Source organism: Leptodactylus fuscus, chromosome 4 (genome assembly GCF_031893055.1).
Source record: "Leptodactylus fuscus isolate aLepFus1 chromosome 4, aLepFus1.hap2, whole genome shotgun sequence".
Classification (NCBI taxonomy): domain Eukaryota; kingdom Metazoa; phylum Chordata; class Amphibia; order Anura; family Leptodactylidae; genus Leptodactylus; species Leptodactylus fuscus.
The window spans coordinates 16,370,550-16,389,346 of NC_134268.1; the positions used below are offsets into that span (position 1 = coordinate 16,370,550).

Below are 18,797 nucleotides of genomic sequence, written 5' to 3' on the forward strand. Positions count from 1 at the left end.
CAAATCGTTACAACAATTGGGACATGCTGAACTGAGGCCTGTGGAAGACAAGAACTAGTGCCATAAACCATGATCTATAGGGCTCAAAGATCCCAAGCAACCATTGACATTGAAGGGGTTGTCCCACTGTAGACACCGATCCCTTGTGCACTGAATACGGCATATGTGTCTGACTATTGGAAACCTAAGAAGTATTGAAAAGCAGGACCCACCAGTTCCCCTTACTGCTCCATGTGTGACCATGGAGCCATCCCCTAGAAGTCAATGTGGTGGTGGTTGCACCACTCGATTTTCATGGTGCACATACGGAAAGTTGCACTATGTCATTCTTCTGATCACTGAGGGTTCCAGAGGTTGGACCTCAGCAGAGATTTTCCCCCTCGAGTCACTAATCCCATGATCTGGTTGTGGTTCGGCTGCATACTTCTTTCCCTGGTCTTTACTAGAGATGAGCGAACACTAAAATGTTCGAGGTTCGAAATTCGATTCGAACAGCCGCTCACTGTTCGAGTGTTCGAACGGGTTTCGAACCCCATTATAGTCTATTGGGAACATATACTCGTTAAGGGGGAAACCCAAATCCGTGTCTGGAGGGTCACCAAGTCCACTATGACACCCCAGGAAATGATACCAAAACCCTGGAATGACACTGGGACAGCAGGGGAAGCATGTCTGGGGGCATAAAAGTCACTTTATTTCATGGAAATCCCTGTCAGTTTGCGATTTTCGCAAGCTAACTTTTCCCCATAGAAATGCATTGGCCAGTGCTGATTGGCCAGAGTACGGAACTCGACCAATCAGCGCGGGCTCTGCTGGAGGAGGCGGAGTCTAAGATCGCTCCACACCAGTCTCCATTCTGGTCCGACCTTAGACTCCGCCTCCTCCAGCAGAGCCAGCGCTGATTGGACGAATTCCGTACTCTGGCCAATCAGTGCTGGCCAATGCATTCTATTGGCGTGATGAAGCAGTGCTGAATGTGTGTGTTTAGCTCAACTACACCGGTGGAGTAGTTGAGCTAAGCACACAGATTCAGCTCTGCTTCAATCAGCGCTGGCCCATGCATTCTATTAGCTTGATGAAGCAGAGTGTGCACAAGGGTTCAAGCGCACCCTCGGCTCTGGTGTAGCAGAGCCGAGGCTGCACAAGGGTTCAAGCGCACCCTCGGCTCTGATGTAGCAGAGCCGAGGGTGCACAAGGGTTCAAGTGCACCCTCGGCTCTGCTACATCAGAGCCGAGGGTGCGCTTGAACCCTTGTGCAGCCTCGGCTCTGCTACATCAGAGCCGAGGGTGCGCTTGAACCCTTGTGCACCCTCGGCTGCTACATCAGAGCCGAGGGTGCGCTTGAACCCTTGTGCAGCCTCGGCTCTGCTACATCAGAGCTGAGGGTGCGCTTGAACCCTTGTGCACACTCTGCTTCATCAAGCTAATAGAATGCATTGGCCAGCGCTGATTGAAGCAGAGCTGAATCTGTGTGCTTAGCTCAACTACTCAACCGGTGTAGTTGAGCTAAACACACACATTCAGCACTGCTTCATCACGCCAATAGAATGCATTGGCCAGCACTGATTGGCCAGAGTACGGAATTCGGCCAATCAGCACTGGCTCTGCTGGAGGAGGCGGAGTCTAAGGTCGGACCAGAATGGAGACTGGTGTGGAGCGATCTTAGACTCCGCCTCCTCCAGCAGAGCCAGTGCTGATTGGCCAAAGTACGGAATTCGGCCAATCAGCGCTGGCCAATGCATCCCTATGGGAAAAAGTTTATCTCACAAAAATCACAATTACACACCCGATAGAGCCCCAAAAAGTTATTTTTAATAACATTCCCCCCTAAATAAAGGTTATCCCTAGCTATCCCTGCCTGTACAGCTATCCCTGTCTCATAGTCACAAAGTTCACATTCTCATATGACCCGGATTTGAAATCCACTATTCGTCTAAAATGGAGGTCACCTGATTTCGGCAGCCAATGACTTTTTCCAATTTTTTTCAATGCCCCCGGTGTCGTAGTTCCTGTCCCACCTCCCCTGCGCTGTTATTGGTGCAAAAAAGGCGCCAGGGAAGGTGGGAGGGGAATCGAATTTTGGTGCACTTTACCACGCGGTGTTCGATTCGATTCGAACATGGCGAACAGCGTGATATCCGATCGAACATGTGTTCGATAGAACACTGTTCGCTCATCTCTAGTCTTTACGACAGCTCTCCTGTTGCAGGTCACAGCTCCTCTGTAATGTCAAGTTCCCTGTACAGGTGGAGATTGTTCTACCATACTTTGCCTGGAGAGTGAGTCTCACTTCTGTCCTAGATCTTATTCCCTGTCCTACTGTTCCTGATTTGATCTTGGTCCTGACCTCAGTCTTGTTTCTGACTGTATAGTACCTGCAGTTCTTCTTCTGTCTTTAAACCTGACTACACTCCTTTCCCATCCTTGACGGCTTGTTGCATTCTGCCTGGCCTCTTGATGACAAGCTTTGGCTCCATTCTTTACTTTATGACATGACTCCAACATCAATTTGTGGGGACCACACTTAGGAATCTTCCAGCACCCCAATTCTTTGCCAGGGATTCTTTGGAAGGAATGAGTAGGTGACCTTGACACCATTCAAGATTAGATCAAGTAGCGATGAAGGAGAGGGGCCAATTTTTTTTTTTGCTGTGCCTATAAGGTGAGGACACACGTCTAGTTGATGCAGCCCACTTTTTAAGTTCTTCCGAGAGACACACTCACAATTCCACAAGTCTGGCTATCACCGGTGCTTTACTTGAGGTTGTAGTTGTTCAGCACAAAGGTGGCTACACGAAATCTTGGCTAAAGTCAGGACTCCAATCCTGGACTGACACAAAAACACACTGCATTGGCGGATTGCCATGGTCGCAATGGAGCTTTGAAAGGAAGAACCAAAGGGTCTCTTATAGGAGACTTGCCCACACGTACACAGTATATAAGTAGCACATGAGATAGGCCTACCCCATCAGGTGTGAAGACCCAATTGTCAAAGGGTCTGAAAAGCCCAATGACATCCATCATCTGATCAGCGCTGTCACCCTGACCATATTAGTGTTTCGTTTATCCAAATCTGTTCAGCTATTCCACAGATATAAGCCCTGTTAGTGTTGATGCAGGGGCGGTAACACTTGGGGGTGGGGTCTCTGTGTGTTGTATGTCATGCAGTTTTACCACCGACTTGGCTAGTAGACCCTAATGTGCAGGGCTTATATCTTTGGAATAGCTGAACGGATTTGGATAAACAAAGCACCAAAATGCTCAGGGTGACAGCAGCGATTAGATGATGGATATCATTGGGCTCCAGGTCCTCTTTGAAGCCATACTTATGGACGGTGACAACCTCTACTTCCTTACATACCGACTCAGTATATTGTTATGGAACGGTTGGCTACGAGAGCGCTATTATAGTGCAGCCATCCTTGTCGAAACATATAGTTCAGCCTGGATAATATGGAACACATACAAATAGGACCTTGGAAGGTGCACGTGGGTGCAAACATATAATACACTATTTAATAAGTGTCAAGCCCTCTTGGGGTTAATGTCGCTTATTTTTCATATACAAATTTTTTTTTCTGTGCTTATTTTTGTTAATTGCCCGAAAATTGCACGTAGCGTGAATTAAAGATACGGAAGGAATTGCATTTTGTGGTTTTTTTTGCGTTATTAATGAAGCTTTCCTAATTATTATCCGTTTTAGTTAAATAAGTTTGTTTTCCGCCGAACAAATAATGTTCCTAATGGTTTTGTGCACATGGCGTCTCTCGTAGTCAATTTACTTCTATCATTACAGACGTCTCCCTCGACTGCGGTCGTCACGTAGAGAGAATCGCTGCTTATCCCTTCATGGCCGCATATAAATAATATATTCCTGCCGAATGGCATCATTAAGCCCATCGGTCACAGCAGAGATGGATTTGTCGCTGTGTGGGATCTGGCGCTATTTTTGTATTATTTTTTATTTTTTCTAAATATTACAATGTAATGATCTGTAGGAGAGAAGCGTCAGCTGGGAAATATATTGTTATTAAATTGATTGTTCCTGAATAAATCGAGTGTTTTTGGTGCAGGGACCAAAGAACAGATCAGTCGGGGGGATGTAGAATGGCGGGACACGTTCCAAACAAATGGCCGTAATGGCTGCGGTTCACATTTCCGCTGTTTTTCCAAGTTCTTAGTTATACTAGTTATGAGATTTAGTCTCTTTTTTTTTTTTTTTTACTATAGATAAACAGATATATAGATATGGAATCAATCATGTGCACGATACGTATAGCAGTAAATTTATATATATATATGTCTTGGTGCTATTTATAGAGTGTTGCTGTAATTTTTGTATAAGGTATGGGATAGATAGATAGATAGATAGATAGATAGATAGATAGATAGATAGATAGATAGATAGATGGATGGATGGCTAGATAGATAGATAGATAGATAGATAGATAGATAGATAGATAGATAGATAGATAGATAGATAGATAGAATATAGATAGATAGATAGATAGATAGATAGATAGATAGATAGATAGATAGATAGGATATAGATAGATAGATAGGATATAGATAGATAGATAGATAGATAGATAGATAGATAGATAGATAGATAGATAGATAGATAGGATATATAGACTGGAAATAGATAGGACATTTATTTTATTAAATTGGTTGCTCAGAATAAATCAAATGTTTTTGATGCAGGAACCAAAGTACAAATCAGTCGGGGAGATGGAGTATGCCAGGACATTTTCCAAACAAATGGCTATAATGGCTGCCATTCACATTTCTGCAGTTTTTTAAATCATTAATTATGTTATTTATGAGATTTATTCTCCTTCATTATTTTTTTTATTATAGACAGATATAGAAATGACATAGATAGATAGATAGATAGATAGGAGATAGATAGATAGATAGGAGATAGATAGATAGATAGATAGATAGATAGATAGATAGGAGATAGATAGATAGATAGATGATAGATAGATAGATAGATAGATAGATAGATAGATAGATAGATAGATGATAGATAGATAGATAGATAGATAGATAGATAGGAGATAGATAGCGAGATAGATAGATAGATAGATAGATAGATAGATAGATAGGAGATAGATAGATAGAGAGAGAGAGAGAGAGAGAGAGAGAGAGAGAGATAGATAGATAGATAGATAGATAGATAGATAGGAGATAGATAGATAGATAGATAGATAGATAGATAGATAGATAGATAGATAGATAGGAGATAGATAGATAGAGAGATAGATAGATAGGAGATAAAGAATACAATCCTCTGCAGTCACTTGTCCCTCCCAGCGGCCCGGCCAGGCTCTGTATGCCTGATTAGATTGATATTCTACTGTCAATATCATTTAAAGGAACACTACAGATCAAAATGAACAAAGAAAGCCAATACTTATCCACCAACAACTGGAATCCCCAGTAATCTGAAGTGTGGAGGCTTCTGCCCCATCCCAGGTGAATGATATGGGGTCTCACATACATGGAGGTCTCACATACATGCGGTCTCACATACATGGGGGTCTCACATACATGGGGGTCTCACATACTGGGGGTCTCACATACATGGGGGGTCTCACATACATGGGGGGGTCTCACATACATGGGGTCTCACATAAATTGGGGTCTCACATACATGGAGGTCTCACATACACGGGGGGTCTCACATACATGGGGATCTCACATACATGGGATCTCACATACATGGGGGGGTCTCACATACATGGGGGGGTCTCACATACATGGGGGGTCTCACATACATGGGGGGTCTCACATACATGGGGGGGTCTCACATACATTCTTCTGCTGAGTTTGTACTCGGTTTCTTCTCGGAAGGCCTATACAATTGAATGGAGCTGCCAAATGTATTTGTGACCCCGCTTTATTCAACTGGAGGGGACAAAAGGGGACCCCAGCCCCCAATTCTGCTGACTCCCACAGCTCTGTTGCCTTACAGAGTGGGTTTCTCCTGGATGGTCACCCCTTTATAAGTATAGCGCCTCCCTGTGACCATTATACCGTGTATCCGTGCACTATATATCCTTTGGCGTGCACTGTATACAGTTCCATGGCTGGTTCATTAGAGTATAGTAAACCATTCCTTTATGTTTCCCTTTGTATATTGGGATTGACCTTCCAGGGTACTATACGGTATAGTTCGTCGCCATTATCCCTGATCCTCACCACTTACCTCAGAGGCGGCCATAAACCTCTGATAAGCTGCGGCCTAGTCATTTTAATGGTAGTGTTAGCGATCAACAGGATTTCCTTCACTAAGTGGTTGCTATTCAAACCTATAGAATAATCTTTACGTTCGGCCTGTAGGCCCGTGGAGCTGGTCGGGGCCATTTATGTACAGTTTAGTGCCCTATTATTGGGGATTACATGGTAACAAGTGAGAGACTTTCAGCTCTGACTTCAACCTCATTGAACATCTGTAGGATGAGGAAAGACCATAATAATATCTAAGTCCTGTAAAACCCCTTTAAGTGGTGTAGCAGAGGAGAGGGACTCCGTCTAGCACTCTATTAGAGTCGATCACCTCTACACCCTCCGTAGAGTCCCCCATGTCCAGGCCTATCGTGTCTACAATCCACAATACAAGTCACTTTGTGCTATAGGTTTCTTACGTTGCATGTGGATGACGCTTGCAGCGGCTAAGGCTAGGTTCACATTGGTATCTCGTTTCTGTCCAGCACAAATCCATCATGAGTCGCCGGACGAGGAAAAAGTGTCGCAAGCCCCACTTTTTAGTTTGCCGAGACAAGCGTAAAAATAAGAGACACCTGACTTCATCCAGCCCAGCGGTCCATCGGAATTGTATAGGGTCGGCCCTATCAGATGATTTTCAAAGAACGAAGAATCGGGTTGATGAATTCCAACATGTCCAATCCTCTTATCTCATTGGGGACAAGCTTATTTCTCCAGCCCCATTCAGAAATCATGCACACTCAGATTTGCCTACATGCATGTCTAGGTTTCCCACTGACAGTTATGGCCGGCTTTAGTGCAACTGCATGTTCTAGCTACAATATGTCATTCGGAGTATTTGAACCTCTCTTTTACATATCACCTACTTACCTCATAATATACAGTATATCCTGCACCTCTTGCCCCTGCCAGGGGTGTCTGGTTGCAGCTTCTTTCTCTTTTCCCATTGAGAACACATGCATGATCAGTTGAGTCCAACAAGCATATGTATAGTGGCGTAACTAGGAATGGCGGGGCCCCTTGGCGAACTTTTCACATGCCCCCCCGACCAACGCCAAAGACCTCGACTATTCCCCTTCTACGCATTCCTGTGCGTTCTACTATGCCCCATAGTGGCCCCTGCACACAGTATTATCCCCCATAGTGGCCCCTGCACACAGTATTATCCCCCATAGTGGCCCCTGCACACAGTATTATCCCCCATAGCGGCCCCTGCACACAGTATTATACCCCATAGTGGCCCCTGCACACAGTATTATGTCCCTCAGTGGCCCCTGCACACAGTATTATGTCCCTCAGTGGCCCCTGGACACAGTATTATCCCTCATAGTGGCCCCTGCACACAGTATTATCCCCCATAGTGTCCCCTGCACACAGTATTATACCCCATAGTGGCCCCTGCACACAGTATTATCCCCCATAGTGGCCCCTGCACACAGTATTATCCCCCATAGTGGCCCCTGCACACAGTATTATCCCCCATAGTGGCCCCTGCACACAGTATTATCCCCCATAGTGTCCCCTGCAGACAGTATTATGTCCCATAGTGTCCCCTGCACACATTATTATCCCCCATAGTGGCCCCTGCACACAGTATTATCCCCCATAGTGGCCCCTGCACACAGTATTATCCCCCATAGTGGCCCCTGCACACAGTATTATGTCCCATAGTGGCCCCAGTACACAGTATTATGCCCCATAGTGGCCCCTGCACACAGTATTATGTCCCATAGTGTCCCCTGCACACAGTATTATGCCCCATAGTGGCCCCTGCACACAGTATTATGCCCCATAGTGTCCCCTGCACACAGAATTATCCCCCATAGTGGCCCCTGCACACAGTATTATCCCCCATAGTGGCCCCTGCACACAGTATTATGTCCCTCAGTGGCCCCTGGACACAGTATTATGCCCCATAGTGGCCCCTGCACACAGTATTATGTCCCACTGTGGACACCCATAAACAATTATTATACTCTGGGCTCTTTTCAGACCCCAGAGTATAATAATCAGAGACCCGGGGGAATAAAAACATAAAAAACTACTGTTTCTTACCTGTCTCCCCGGCTCCTACGCTGTCGGCCTCCACTGCCGTCCTTTTTCAAGGACGTCAGACGTCACATGACCCGGGACGCAGGCCAGGTTCATGTGACGTCAGACAACTAGGAAGGGGGCTTGGTAGGATTGTGGAGAGGTAAGTAACAGTGTTTTTTATGTTTCTTACCTCTCCTGGGCCACCAATCATGTTACTTGGGGGTCCGAAAAGACCCCCAAGTATAATGATAGCAGCGGTAGCTGCTGTCACAGGCTCCTAATGTCCCGGGCCCTGTGACAGCTGCCTCTGCTGCTATGGCGGTAGTTACACCACTGCATATGTATGTTCTTCACCGAAAGCTATGGCCGGCTTCAGTGCTTTAGCTACAATATGCCACTTGAAGTAGTTGAACTTTTCTTTTACATATCTCCTGCTTACTTCATAAGATATATATATTTGCAATTTTTGCATTTCAGTAATAAATGTGCAATTTCAAAAATCCTATTAATATTATAAATGTGAAAGTTTGTGAGTTTGGATGTTTGTGGGTTTGTGTGTTCGGATGTTTGTTAGTCAATCACGCAAAACCCGCTCGACCGATTTGGCTGAAATTTTCCACAAACATAGTCACTACACCCGATTGCGCAATAGGCTACTTTTTGTCACAATAGCGCACATACATTTTTCCCAGGACCCCCACAAACGCCAAACTCACATCACCATCTCTGCAATCTCACACACTTTGGACCATAGCAAGCCACAAAATTCCTATTGCCCTCTACAGCCTCGCCCCTAACCCCACACAATCACATATACATATACTTTACCACTTTGCCCCTCACCTTAACGATACTCCAGGAGGCGGTCTTTAACGCTCCGGAGCAGCCATGTTTGCCAACCCCCACCGCTCTGACAATCCGCGACACCGCCCACCCATGTCAATACCCCTAGGCGGTCTAATAAATGCAAAAAAAAAAGTTTAAAAAAAGTAAAAAAAAATATTAAAAACAAAAAAAAAGGATTAAAAATTCAAATCACCCCCCTTTCCCTAGAACACATATAAAAGTAGTTAAAAACTGTGAAACACATACATGTTAGGTATCCCCGCGTCCGAAATCGCCCGCTCTACAAAGCTATACAAATATTTTTCCTGTTCGTTAAACGCCGTAGCGGGGAAAAATGGTCAAAAGTGCCAAACCGCCGTTTTTTCACTGTTTTGATTCTGATAAAAATTTGAATAAAAAGTGATCAAAGCAATAACATTTCCCGAACATGGTAGAAATACAAAGTACACCCAGTCCCGCAAAAAAAGACGCCCTATGCATCCCCGTACACGCACGTATAAAAAAGTTACGGCTGTCGGAATATGGCGACTTTTAAAAAAAAATTTTTTTAACAGTTTTGGATTTGTTTTTAAGGGGTCAAAATGTAACTAAAACCATATACATTTGGTATCCCCGGAATCGTAACGAAACACAGAATACAGGGGACATGTCATTTTGGTTGCACAGTGAACGTCGTAAAACCAAAGCCCGTAAGAAAGTCGCAGAAATGCATTTTTTCTTGAAATCCACCCCATTCTGAATTTTTTCCCTGCTTCCCAGTACATTATATAGAATAATTAATGGTGGCATCATGAAGAAAAATTTGTCCCGCAAAAATTAAGACCTCATATGGCTCTGGGAGCGGAGAAATAAAAAAGTTATGGGGTTTAGAAGGAGGGGAGTCAAAAAAGAAAATCAAAAAATGCCATCGGCGGGAAAGGGTTAACTTCAAATACTTCTGTCCCAAAGTCACTATGTAAAGTTTCTCACAACACCGTATAGCGGCTCTAATACAAATTAACTTCAACACAAAAGTCTCACGTATTCTCTGAATTACGGCAAAAACAAGATACAAACTTACATTTCATATCCCATACCTTATACACAGTACGAAAACCTTACCCGCGCCTGTATATACCCACTGCTACAATCACCGCAGACGAAGTCGCGGGTACCAGCTAGTATTAAATAAAACTTACAAAATGTAAAATTTGTAGTCTGTGAAATGAATATCAGTGATACAAATTATTGTATATCGATTCTGGATATTCTTGTCTATTTTTTATAACGTTTGCAATATTATTTCATTGTCATATCACTTTTGAAGTTTCTTGACTTTTTTATACTTGTGGTATCATTTTATTGTAGTATTGCTTTGGTATATTCCTACTTTTTTTTGCATATTCAACGTTGTGTCATTGTGCTATCAGTTTTGCATATTCTTGTCTATTTTTTATATCTGTGATCTTATTTCATTGTAATATCACTTTGTGTATTATACTTTTTTTTATATTTGTAATGTTATTTCATTAAAGGGATCCTATAATTCAGATGGCATTTTTTGTCCCTAACACGTAGGAATAGCCTTAAGAGAGTCTATTCTTCTCCTACCTTTAGATGTCTTCTCCGCGCCGCCGTTCCGTAGAAATTCCGGTTTTCTTCTGTATGCAAATGAGTTCTCTCGCAGCACTGAGGGCGGTACTCAGCGCTCAAACAGCACTGGGGCGTCCCAAATTCTGCGAGAGAACTCTCCAGCGCCGCCTCCATCCTCTTCATGGCGCAGGAGGTGGAACTTGTAGGCCTCGGGCAGAGCTGACTGCGCATGCCCACAGCCACAATAAAAATGGCCGTTTACACATGCGGGCATGCGCAGTTGGTTCTGCCAGAGCCTCAAGCCTACAAGTCTCAAGCCAACCCCTGGAAGAAGACGCATGAAGAGGACGTTCCAGAAGAAGATGGAGGCGCGCTGGAGAGTTCTCTCGCAGCATTAGGATCACCCCCAGTGCTGTTTGAGCGCTGGGGCCCACCCCCAGTGCTGCGAGAGAACTCACTTGCATACACAAGAAAACCGGTATTTCTACGGAACGGCGGCGCGGAGAAGACAATGAAAGGTAGGAGAGGAATAGCCTTTCTTACGGCTATTCTGACGTGTTAGGCTCCATTCACACAGAGTAACGTAGGTGTTTTTTGTGCTTATTTTGGCACATAACGCCACGTAACGCCGCGTATACGCCGCACTATTAGGGACAAAAAATTTGATCTGAATGATAGGATCCCTTTAAACTACTGTATAATTTTTGTATATTCTTGTCTATTTTCAAATTATTTTATTTTATTATCTATTTTATTTAATTGTTGTTCACTTTTGTATATTCTTGTCTATGTTGTCTGATGTTGTATCATTGTAGTATCACTTTTGTGTATTCTCGTCTGTTTTTTTTCTAATATTTGTGATATTATTTCATTATACAATCACTTGTATAGATTATTGTCTATTTTTCAAAATATTTCTGATGTGATTTCATTGTAGTATCACTTTTGTATGTTTTTGTCTATTTTAGGAACATCACTGCCTTAGAATTAAGATCCTGGGTGACTGCTATTATTGTGTGTCTGGCCTTCCGGAGCCGCGTCAAGACCACGCTCATTGCTGCGTTGAAATGGGACTCAGCATGATCAAGACTATTAGGTAATTGTTCATCTCTTTCCTGCTACGTGCGAGAGGTGAAATTTGTTTTCTCGAGTCAAAATTATAATGTTTGGTAACAAGTCTCTCTCCGGCATTATTATCTTAAGCTACCTGGTTTTTGTGTCGATGACTAAGCGGATGAAATGTTGCGATACAGTGGCCTATTCTAGCCATGGCAGTTGTTGCACTGTTACATATAGATCCGACTCGATCTGTCTGGGGCCGGAGAATGGGCTAATAGAAGTCACTGAGGAGTTCCAAGACCATGCTGACATTGGCACTCCAAGTTAACTGGATATTCCTCATAATTTATAGTATGACATCTTACTTTTGGACTGGATGGGGGAAGGCCACATGTAACTTCCTCCTAGGAGGAGCAGTCAGTTAGCAGAGAGTTCTGTGGGCACCTATGTAACTTGGTACGATCCACCACAATTGTTGGGGGCCTCCACCACCCTTTTTAATGAGGGGTTGGACAATCACTATTCAAATTTCTTGGAGTAAAAGTCAACAGAATTTGGACAACACCTCTTGTCCTTGAAGTCTCGTAAATGGCAAACCTCAAACCTTCCAACTAGACTTCTAGTTTTTGGGCTACCTAAAGAGCAGGATTCTTCTCGGTAATGTTTGGTTTGCTTGGGTGTAACCATCGTGACCTGGCTTTTGTTGATCACTTGTGCTTTTATTGTTTTGGATTACAGATATGTACGATCGAGAACGAAACACGACATTGACATGAGGATCGGAATCCACTCGGGTTCAGTCTTATGTGGCGTGCTGGGACTTAGGAAATGGCAATTTGATGTGTGGTCCTGGGATGTGGATATTGCCAATAAATTGGAATCAGGAGGAATACCAGGGTAAGAGATTCATGATCCAAGTTGATGTCAGTTATCCATGAATGTAGTAGTATGGAAACACCCAACCATCCATGTATGGTATGGACTGAAGAGGTCCTCTGGGCAAGAGTAGTATGAGGACCCCTTGTTCATCAAAGGACACCCATTATGTCTCATTTCTGATTTCCATCAGTAATGGTGACATATGAAATTTTTTAACTCAATTCTTTACATGCCCTAGTGGTTTTTAAGGTAACAGTTCCCTTCCCCCCTCCCTTTATCCTGGACCCAGTGAAAGTGTAGGAGTTATAACTATGGTGTGTCTGTGCCTGAGACTATCCTAATATAAATGGGGCGGGAGGTTGGTTTCTACTATGGGACCTCTATTCTGTAGTTATCAAATTCATTATGTGGCATGTATGTCAGTAATGGTGTACATATCATGAGTAATCTACTATAGAGAAGGCCATTCCAGATGGTTTCTACCAGAGCTACAGTGTCGGCAAAGTCAAATAGTACTCGAGTCATGAAGGCGGTCTTACGGGCCACCGGCATCTTCTGTTGTACATCTTTGGAGTATGTTGGTGCCAAGTAGCTCTCATTTTTAATGTTGTCACTGGGCCCCCTCATCTTCTATGTCCACCACTTTAACGTAGATACATTGTTTCTTTCTTCCTGTTGTTTCACTTACGATCACATGTAACTATAGCTGGGTATGTAGAAAAGCTTGAGGAGAAGGGACAATCTCCTCAAGATGGCAACCTCTTATACATTGGTATCAGCCGGACCTTTCCCTTGTAGAAGTGGATTATCTACTCTGCATGTAATACGTGGACGTCTTGAGTGCAAAGTATTCCTATGGACAGGTCACCCATCCATAAAGATACTTTAACGGAGTCTGCTACAGATATCGCCAGTAATAATCTGAGTGCGTACATGTAACATATTCATAGTCCTTAGTCATCCCAACCTATCTTTTAAACCAAGTTTGTATATGATTTTTTTTTCTTTTTACAAATGTTTGATTATTTTTTTTAAATGTTTCATGTCACTATCTATGTACAAAAAATTGTCTTGCAATTTTCACTTTGGCCACTACGCCCAATAATAGACTGACACATGTCAATTCTGCTTGGGTTTTCATTGCAACAGTCACTTCACTTACATCACAGACAGGATTACAATAGAAGATAACACCTCTGTACCCACCAACTACTGACAATGCTGCTGTACAGCACCAAAGGTTGTTAACAGAGCAGAAGAGAAGCTCAGGCAAGATGGCCGCCCCCATAATCATGGATAGGAAATAGAATTTAGAAAAAATCTTCAATCAGAAAATATAAACAGTTTAAAAAGAAAAGTTACAGATTTCATTTTCTAGATTTAATAAATACATTAAAAAAAATAGGCAATACATTCCCTTTAAAGGGATCCTATCTTTCAAACCCTTTTTTTTCTAACGTCGGAATAGCCTTAAGAAAGGCTATTCTTCTCCTACCTTTCGTTGTTTCCTCCATGCCGCTGTTCACTTGAAATTCCGTTTTTTCTTGGTATGTAAAGGAGTTCTCTCGCAGCACTGGGGGCGGGCCCAGGCACTCAAACAGCACTGGGGGTGGCCCCAATGCTGCCAGAGAACTCTCCAGCGCCGCCTCCATCTTCTTCTGGAACGAGGTCTTCTTCCAGTGGTTTCTTCTAACTTCTAGGCGCCAGGCCTAGGGCAAGCCGACTGCGCATGCTTGCAGCCACAAGACAAATGGCCACTTACACAGTATTGGAAGCGGCCATTTTCTCGTGGCCGGCAGGCATGCGCAGTCGGCTGCCCCAGGCCTAGTTAGAAGACACCGCCGGAAGAAGATGTGGTGAAGACCTCGTTCCAGAAGAAGATGGAGGCGGCACTGGAGAGTTCTCTGGCAGCATTGGGCACACCCCCAGTGCTGTTTGAGTGCTGGGGCCCGTCCCCAGTGCCGGGAGATAACTCATTTACATACCAAGAAAAAACGGAATTTCAAGCAAACAGTGGCGCGAAGAAGACAACAAAAGGTAGGAGAAGAATAGCCTTTCTTAAGGCTATTCCGACGTGTTAGTTAGAAAAAAGGGTTTGAAATATAGGATCCCTTTAATTATGTATTCCTAGGTTGTTATGTATATTTCGCACAGTCTTCTCTATACAGGTATAGGGTTCACATATTTCCTCTATTTGTTCTTTGAAGGAGAATCCATATATCTAAAGCTTCTCTCGACTGCCTTAACGGGGATTATAATGTAGAAGAAGGACACGGCAAGGAAAGGAACGAATTCTTGAGAAAACATAATATCGAGACCTACCTGATCAAACAACCCGAGGAGAACCTCCTCACCCTACCCGAAGACATAGTGAAAGAGTCCGTGAGTCCGACGGACAGGAGAAACAGCGGCGCAACTTTCACGGAGGGGTCCTGGAGCCCAGAACTTCCATTCGACAACATTGTGGGCAAGCAGAACGTAAGTCAAACTTTCTCTAATGTCATCCAGTATAAAGCATGCATGAGCGGACCTCAGTAATGGAAGCCTCAGAGGGGATGCATCCATCTTTAACCTTTTCTCTAACATGAAACTTCAGATGATTATGCAAACCCTCTCGAGGGCAGAATTAACCTACCGAATTTATCAGTAGAAGGAAATGCCAAACCTAGAGATCGTATCAAAGTGAAAGCTCCCTACAACTTCAAAAGAGACGAAATAAAAATAATGTTACGAAGCGGTAGACTGATCCGACAGAATGTAAGATCAACCTACTTGTATATAGAACGCCTTCATGGTGCTTTCCACCCTCTCCTCACTTAAGGCAGGTGTGTATTAGAACGCTGGATATGCAAAGTGCATGCAACGATGCATGAACTAAAAGAGCCATATTGTAGATTAATGCTCTAGGAAAAGTAAACCTCATTATGCATCCATTAGCATATTCATGAAAACCGCACACAAAACAAATAAAACCATGCTATCGGAGAAGCCTACCCCATGGGGAGTCATGGTGAAGGGTAGAATCGGTGGGACGTATCTTCTCTGTTTGCTGTAAAGGATCTCAAGTAGAGTAGATGTAGCCTCCTGTCCATTCACAGGCCTGGCCGCGTCCTACCTTCGGCCTCCAGAGAGACCCACTGACCCCGTTTTTTATGTTAGTGACCTCGGTGATGTATCATATCTTGTAGTTTGGTGGATTCTTGTAGTTATGTTCTCTTTTGGTCCATATTGGTTCTATAGACGGTCAAGGAGTTTAGTGGGTTTTAAAGGGTGACTATCAGCAGTTTTGACCCTGCAAAAGCCATAACAACACAAGGTAAGGCCCTGAGAGCTTTTTAAATTGGACCTTTCACCACTTCCACCTAGTCCAATAGGTGGCGCTCCACTAATTCTGATGCCGTTGGAACTCTATCTCTAGCCCCCACCGTTCCTGAACAATCAGTGTTGTCGGTTTCAGTTCCCAATATTCTAACAAGTGACACGAAAAAGAAAAAGAGAAGACCCTGAGCACCCCATAGCGTATTTCGATTGGTTAAAGAGGTAAGTATAGAAGAGTAAAGTTCCTCACCTGGTCGAGTTGTGGGAAGACCACGACACCTCTGATTACGTTGGAACTGATTGACCAGAGGGTTCCTCTCTGAGTGGAGTGCAGCTGATTCCTAAAACCCGAGGGTGTATATAGACAAAAAATAGGGACCAATCCCGAACTTTTGACTGGGAGGTAGGGAGGGAAAGAATCGCGCTTCCACAGATGAAATTAAGAACTAATGGCTTTACTGGCAATGCTCACACAACGCGTTTCGGGCTTACTCATGTCCTTTTTCAAGTGTAAATCGCTGCCCTCCAGCCCCTCCCGGAGAAAACCGCACATTTATAGCTATCTTGGGGAGTGGCTGGAGGGCAGCGATTTACACTTGAAAAAGGACATGAGTAAGCCCGAAACACGTTGTGTGAGCATTGCCAATAAAGCCATTAATTCTTCATTTCATCTGTGGAAGTGCGATTCATTCCTTCGATATTCTAACAAGGCTCTCTACTCTCTGTTGGGTGGTCCTGGTCTGGAGAAGATGGCCCGGGACAGCTCACCTGACAGTAGAGAGTAGATTTAGCATATCAGATGTTGAACATAACAGGACAGAAAGGATTGCTCAGAAAGGGTAGGTGCTAGAGAACAAAATCCAACTGTGCTGGAACCAGTAGAGCCTATGAAGGATACAAAGGGGTGGAAGTGGTGGAAGCTGTTTGTTTTTGGTATCAGCAAGTCTGTTTTATGTTAACTTTTCCAGGGCTGCAGGTCCTGCAAGTGCACTAAGGGCACCACAGCGAGCACTTCAGGGTGAATGACCACCCTCAGAGCACTTCCAGTACCTACAACCCTGACATAACAGTCTGCATGCCATAGCCATGTACTGACAACATGTTGAGACAGCTCTATGGGGCTCCTACCTCGCTCTGTGTTGTATGGTCTAAAACTTCTGATATACACCCTCTGAATCTAATATATGCCATCCTACATGAGCACTTTATATTTCATTGCTTATATAGGTATGGACCATAATATACAGTATGACTAGAAGCAAGTCATAAGTTATCTAACTGAAGCCACAACTTATATTGCGTAGAGGATTTTATATGATCTCTATTTATTCCTCCATCTGCTCATGTTTCTCTGAATTATTATTTTTTCTGTATCTTCTCATATGCTATCTTCTACTATAACCTCTCCTTATAAGATATCATCTTCTTCTTCTGTATCTTCTCCTTATACAATATTTGCTTCTTCTTCAATAGGTGACACTCCCCTCCGCTCCAATATCTGCTACTATTGTATCTTTTCCTTATACAATATGTGCTCCTTCTACAGTATCTTCCCCTCGTACTAGATTTGCTTCTATTGTACCTTCTTATACTATATCTACTTCTTCTATTGTATCTTCTCCACATGCAGTAACTTCAGCATCGCCTCTTATAGTATCTGCTAATTCTACTGGATCTTCTCTTTATAAAATATTTTTCTGCGGTATCATCGCCATATACAATATCCACTTCTTCTATTGTATCTTCCCATACAATATCTGTTTCTTCTATTGTATATTCTCCTTGTATAATATCTGCTTCATCTATTGTATCTTCTTAGAAAATATCTGCTTCTTCTACTGTATCTTATCTCACGTAGTTACTTAACTACTACTTCTACGGTATCTTCTCCTTATACAATATCTTTTCTAATGCATCTTATCCTCACACAATATCTGCTTCTTCTACTGTATCTTCTCCTTAAAGATTAGCAGCTTCTCCTACAGTATATTCTAATCATAACTGCTCCTTTTACTGTATGTTCTCCTCATACAATAAATACTTCTTCTATAGTCCTCATACTGTATAGTGTATCCTACATACACACTGTATGATTACTATATCTACCTCTTATACATATCTGCTTCTTCAGATGTATTGAGTATTCATGCGAAATCTGCTTCTTCTACTATTTCTCCTTATACAATATCTGCTTCTTCTTCTTCTATATTTACTCTTCTCTTACAACATTTTCTTTTATTATACCTTCTCCTCATACAATATCTGCTTCTTTACTGTATATTCTCTTATGCAATATCTTCTTCTTCTACTGTATCTTTTCCTCATACAGTATCTGCACCTTCTACTATATTGTCTCCTTATGTAGTCTCTGCATCTTGTACTCTATCTTCCCATCATACAATATCTGCTTTTCTACTGTATCTTCTCCTTATCCAATATTGGCTTCTTCTCTTGCATCCTATTATGCATATACGTTTCTTCTACTTATATGATATCTATTTCTTCTATAGTATCTTCTCCTCATACCATATCTGAGTCCTTTACTGTGTCTTCTTGTTATACAGTACAATATCTGTTGCGTCTTAGTATCTTCCCCTCATACAATATCTGCTTCTTCTGTTGTAGATTCTGCTTATTTTACAGTATTGTGTCCTGTATTGTCCCCTCATACAATAAATACTTGTTCTGTATCTTCTTCTTATACAATGTCTGTTTCTACTGTAATTTCTGCTCATGCAATATCTCTTCTACTATGGTATCACCTCCTCATACAATATCCGCTTATAGTGTATCTTCTCCTTATACAATACTTGCTTCTACCATTTATTTTACATTCAATTTTTCACCGTTTTCTA

The 18,797-nt window shown here is 42.9% G+C and overlaps 1 protein-coding gene across 2 annotated transcripts in view; it reads left to right on the forward strand.

The window, feature by feature from the left end:
- Window positions 1-18,797, forward strand: part of ADCY8 (adenylate cyclase 8) — a 243,041-nt gene that overhangs the window by 109,762 nt on the left and 114,482 nt on the right. For both annotated transcript variants that reach the window (XM_075270087.1, XM_075270088.1), the window contains exons 5-7: window positions 11,655-11,782; window positions 12,484-12,642; window positions 14,832-15,102. In XM_075270087.1, the coding sequence (XP_075126188.1) occupies window positions 11,655-11,782; window positions 12,484-12,642; window positions 14,832-15,102 (558 nt within the window). The remainder of the gene's footprint in view (window positions 1-11,654; window positions 11,783-12,483; window positions 12,643-14,831; window positions 15,103-18,797) is intronic.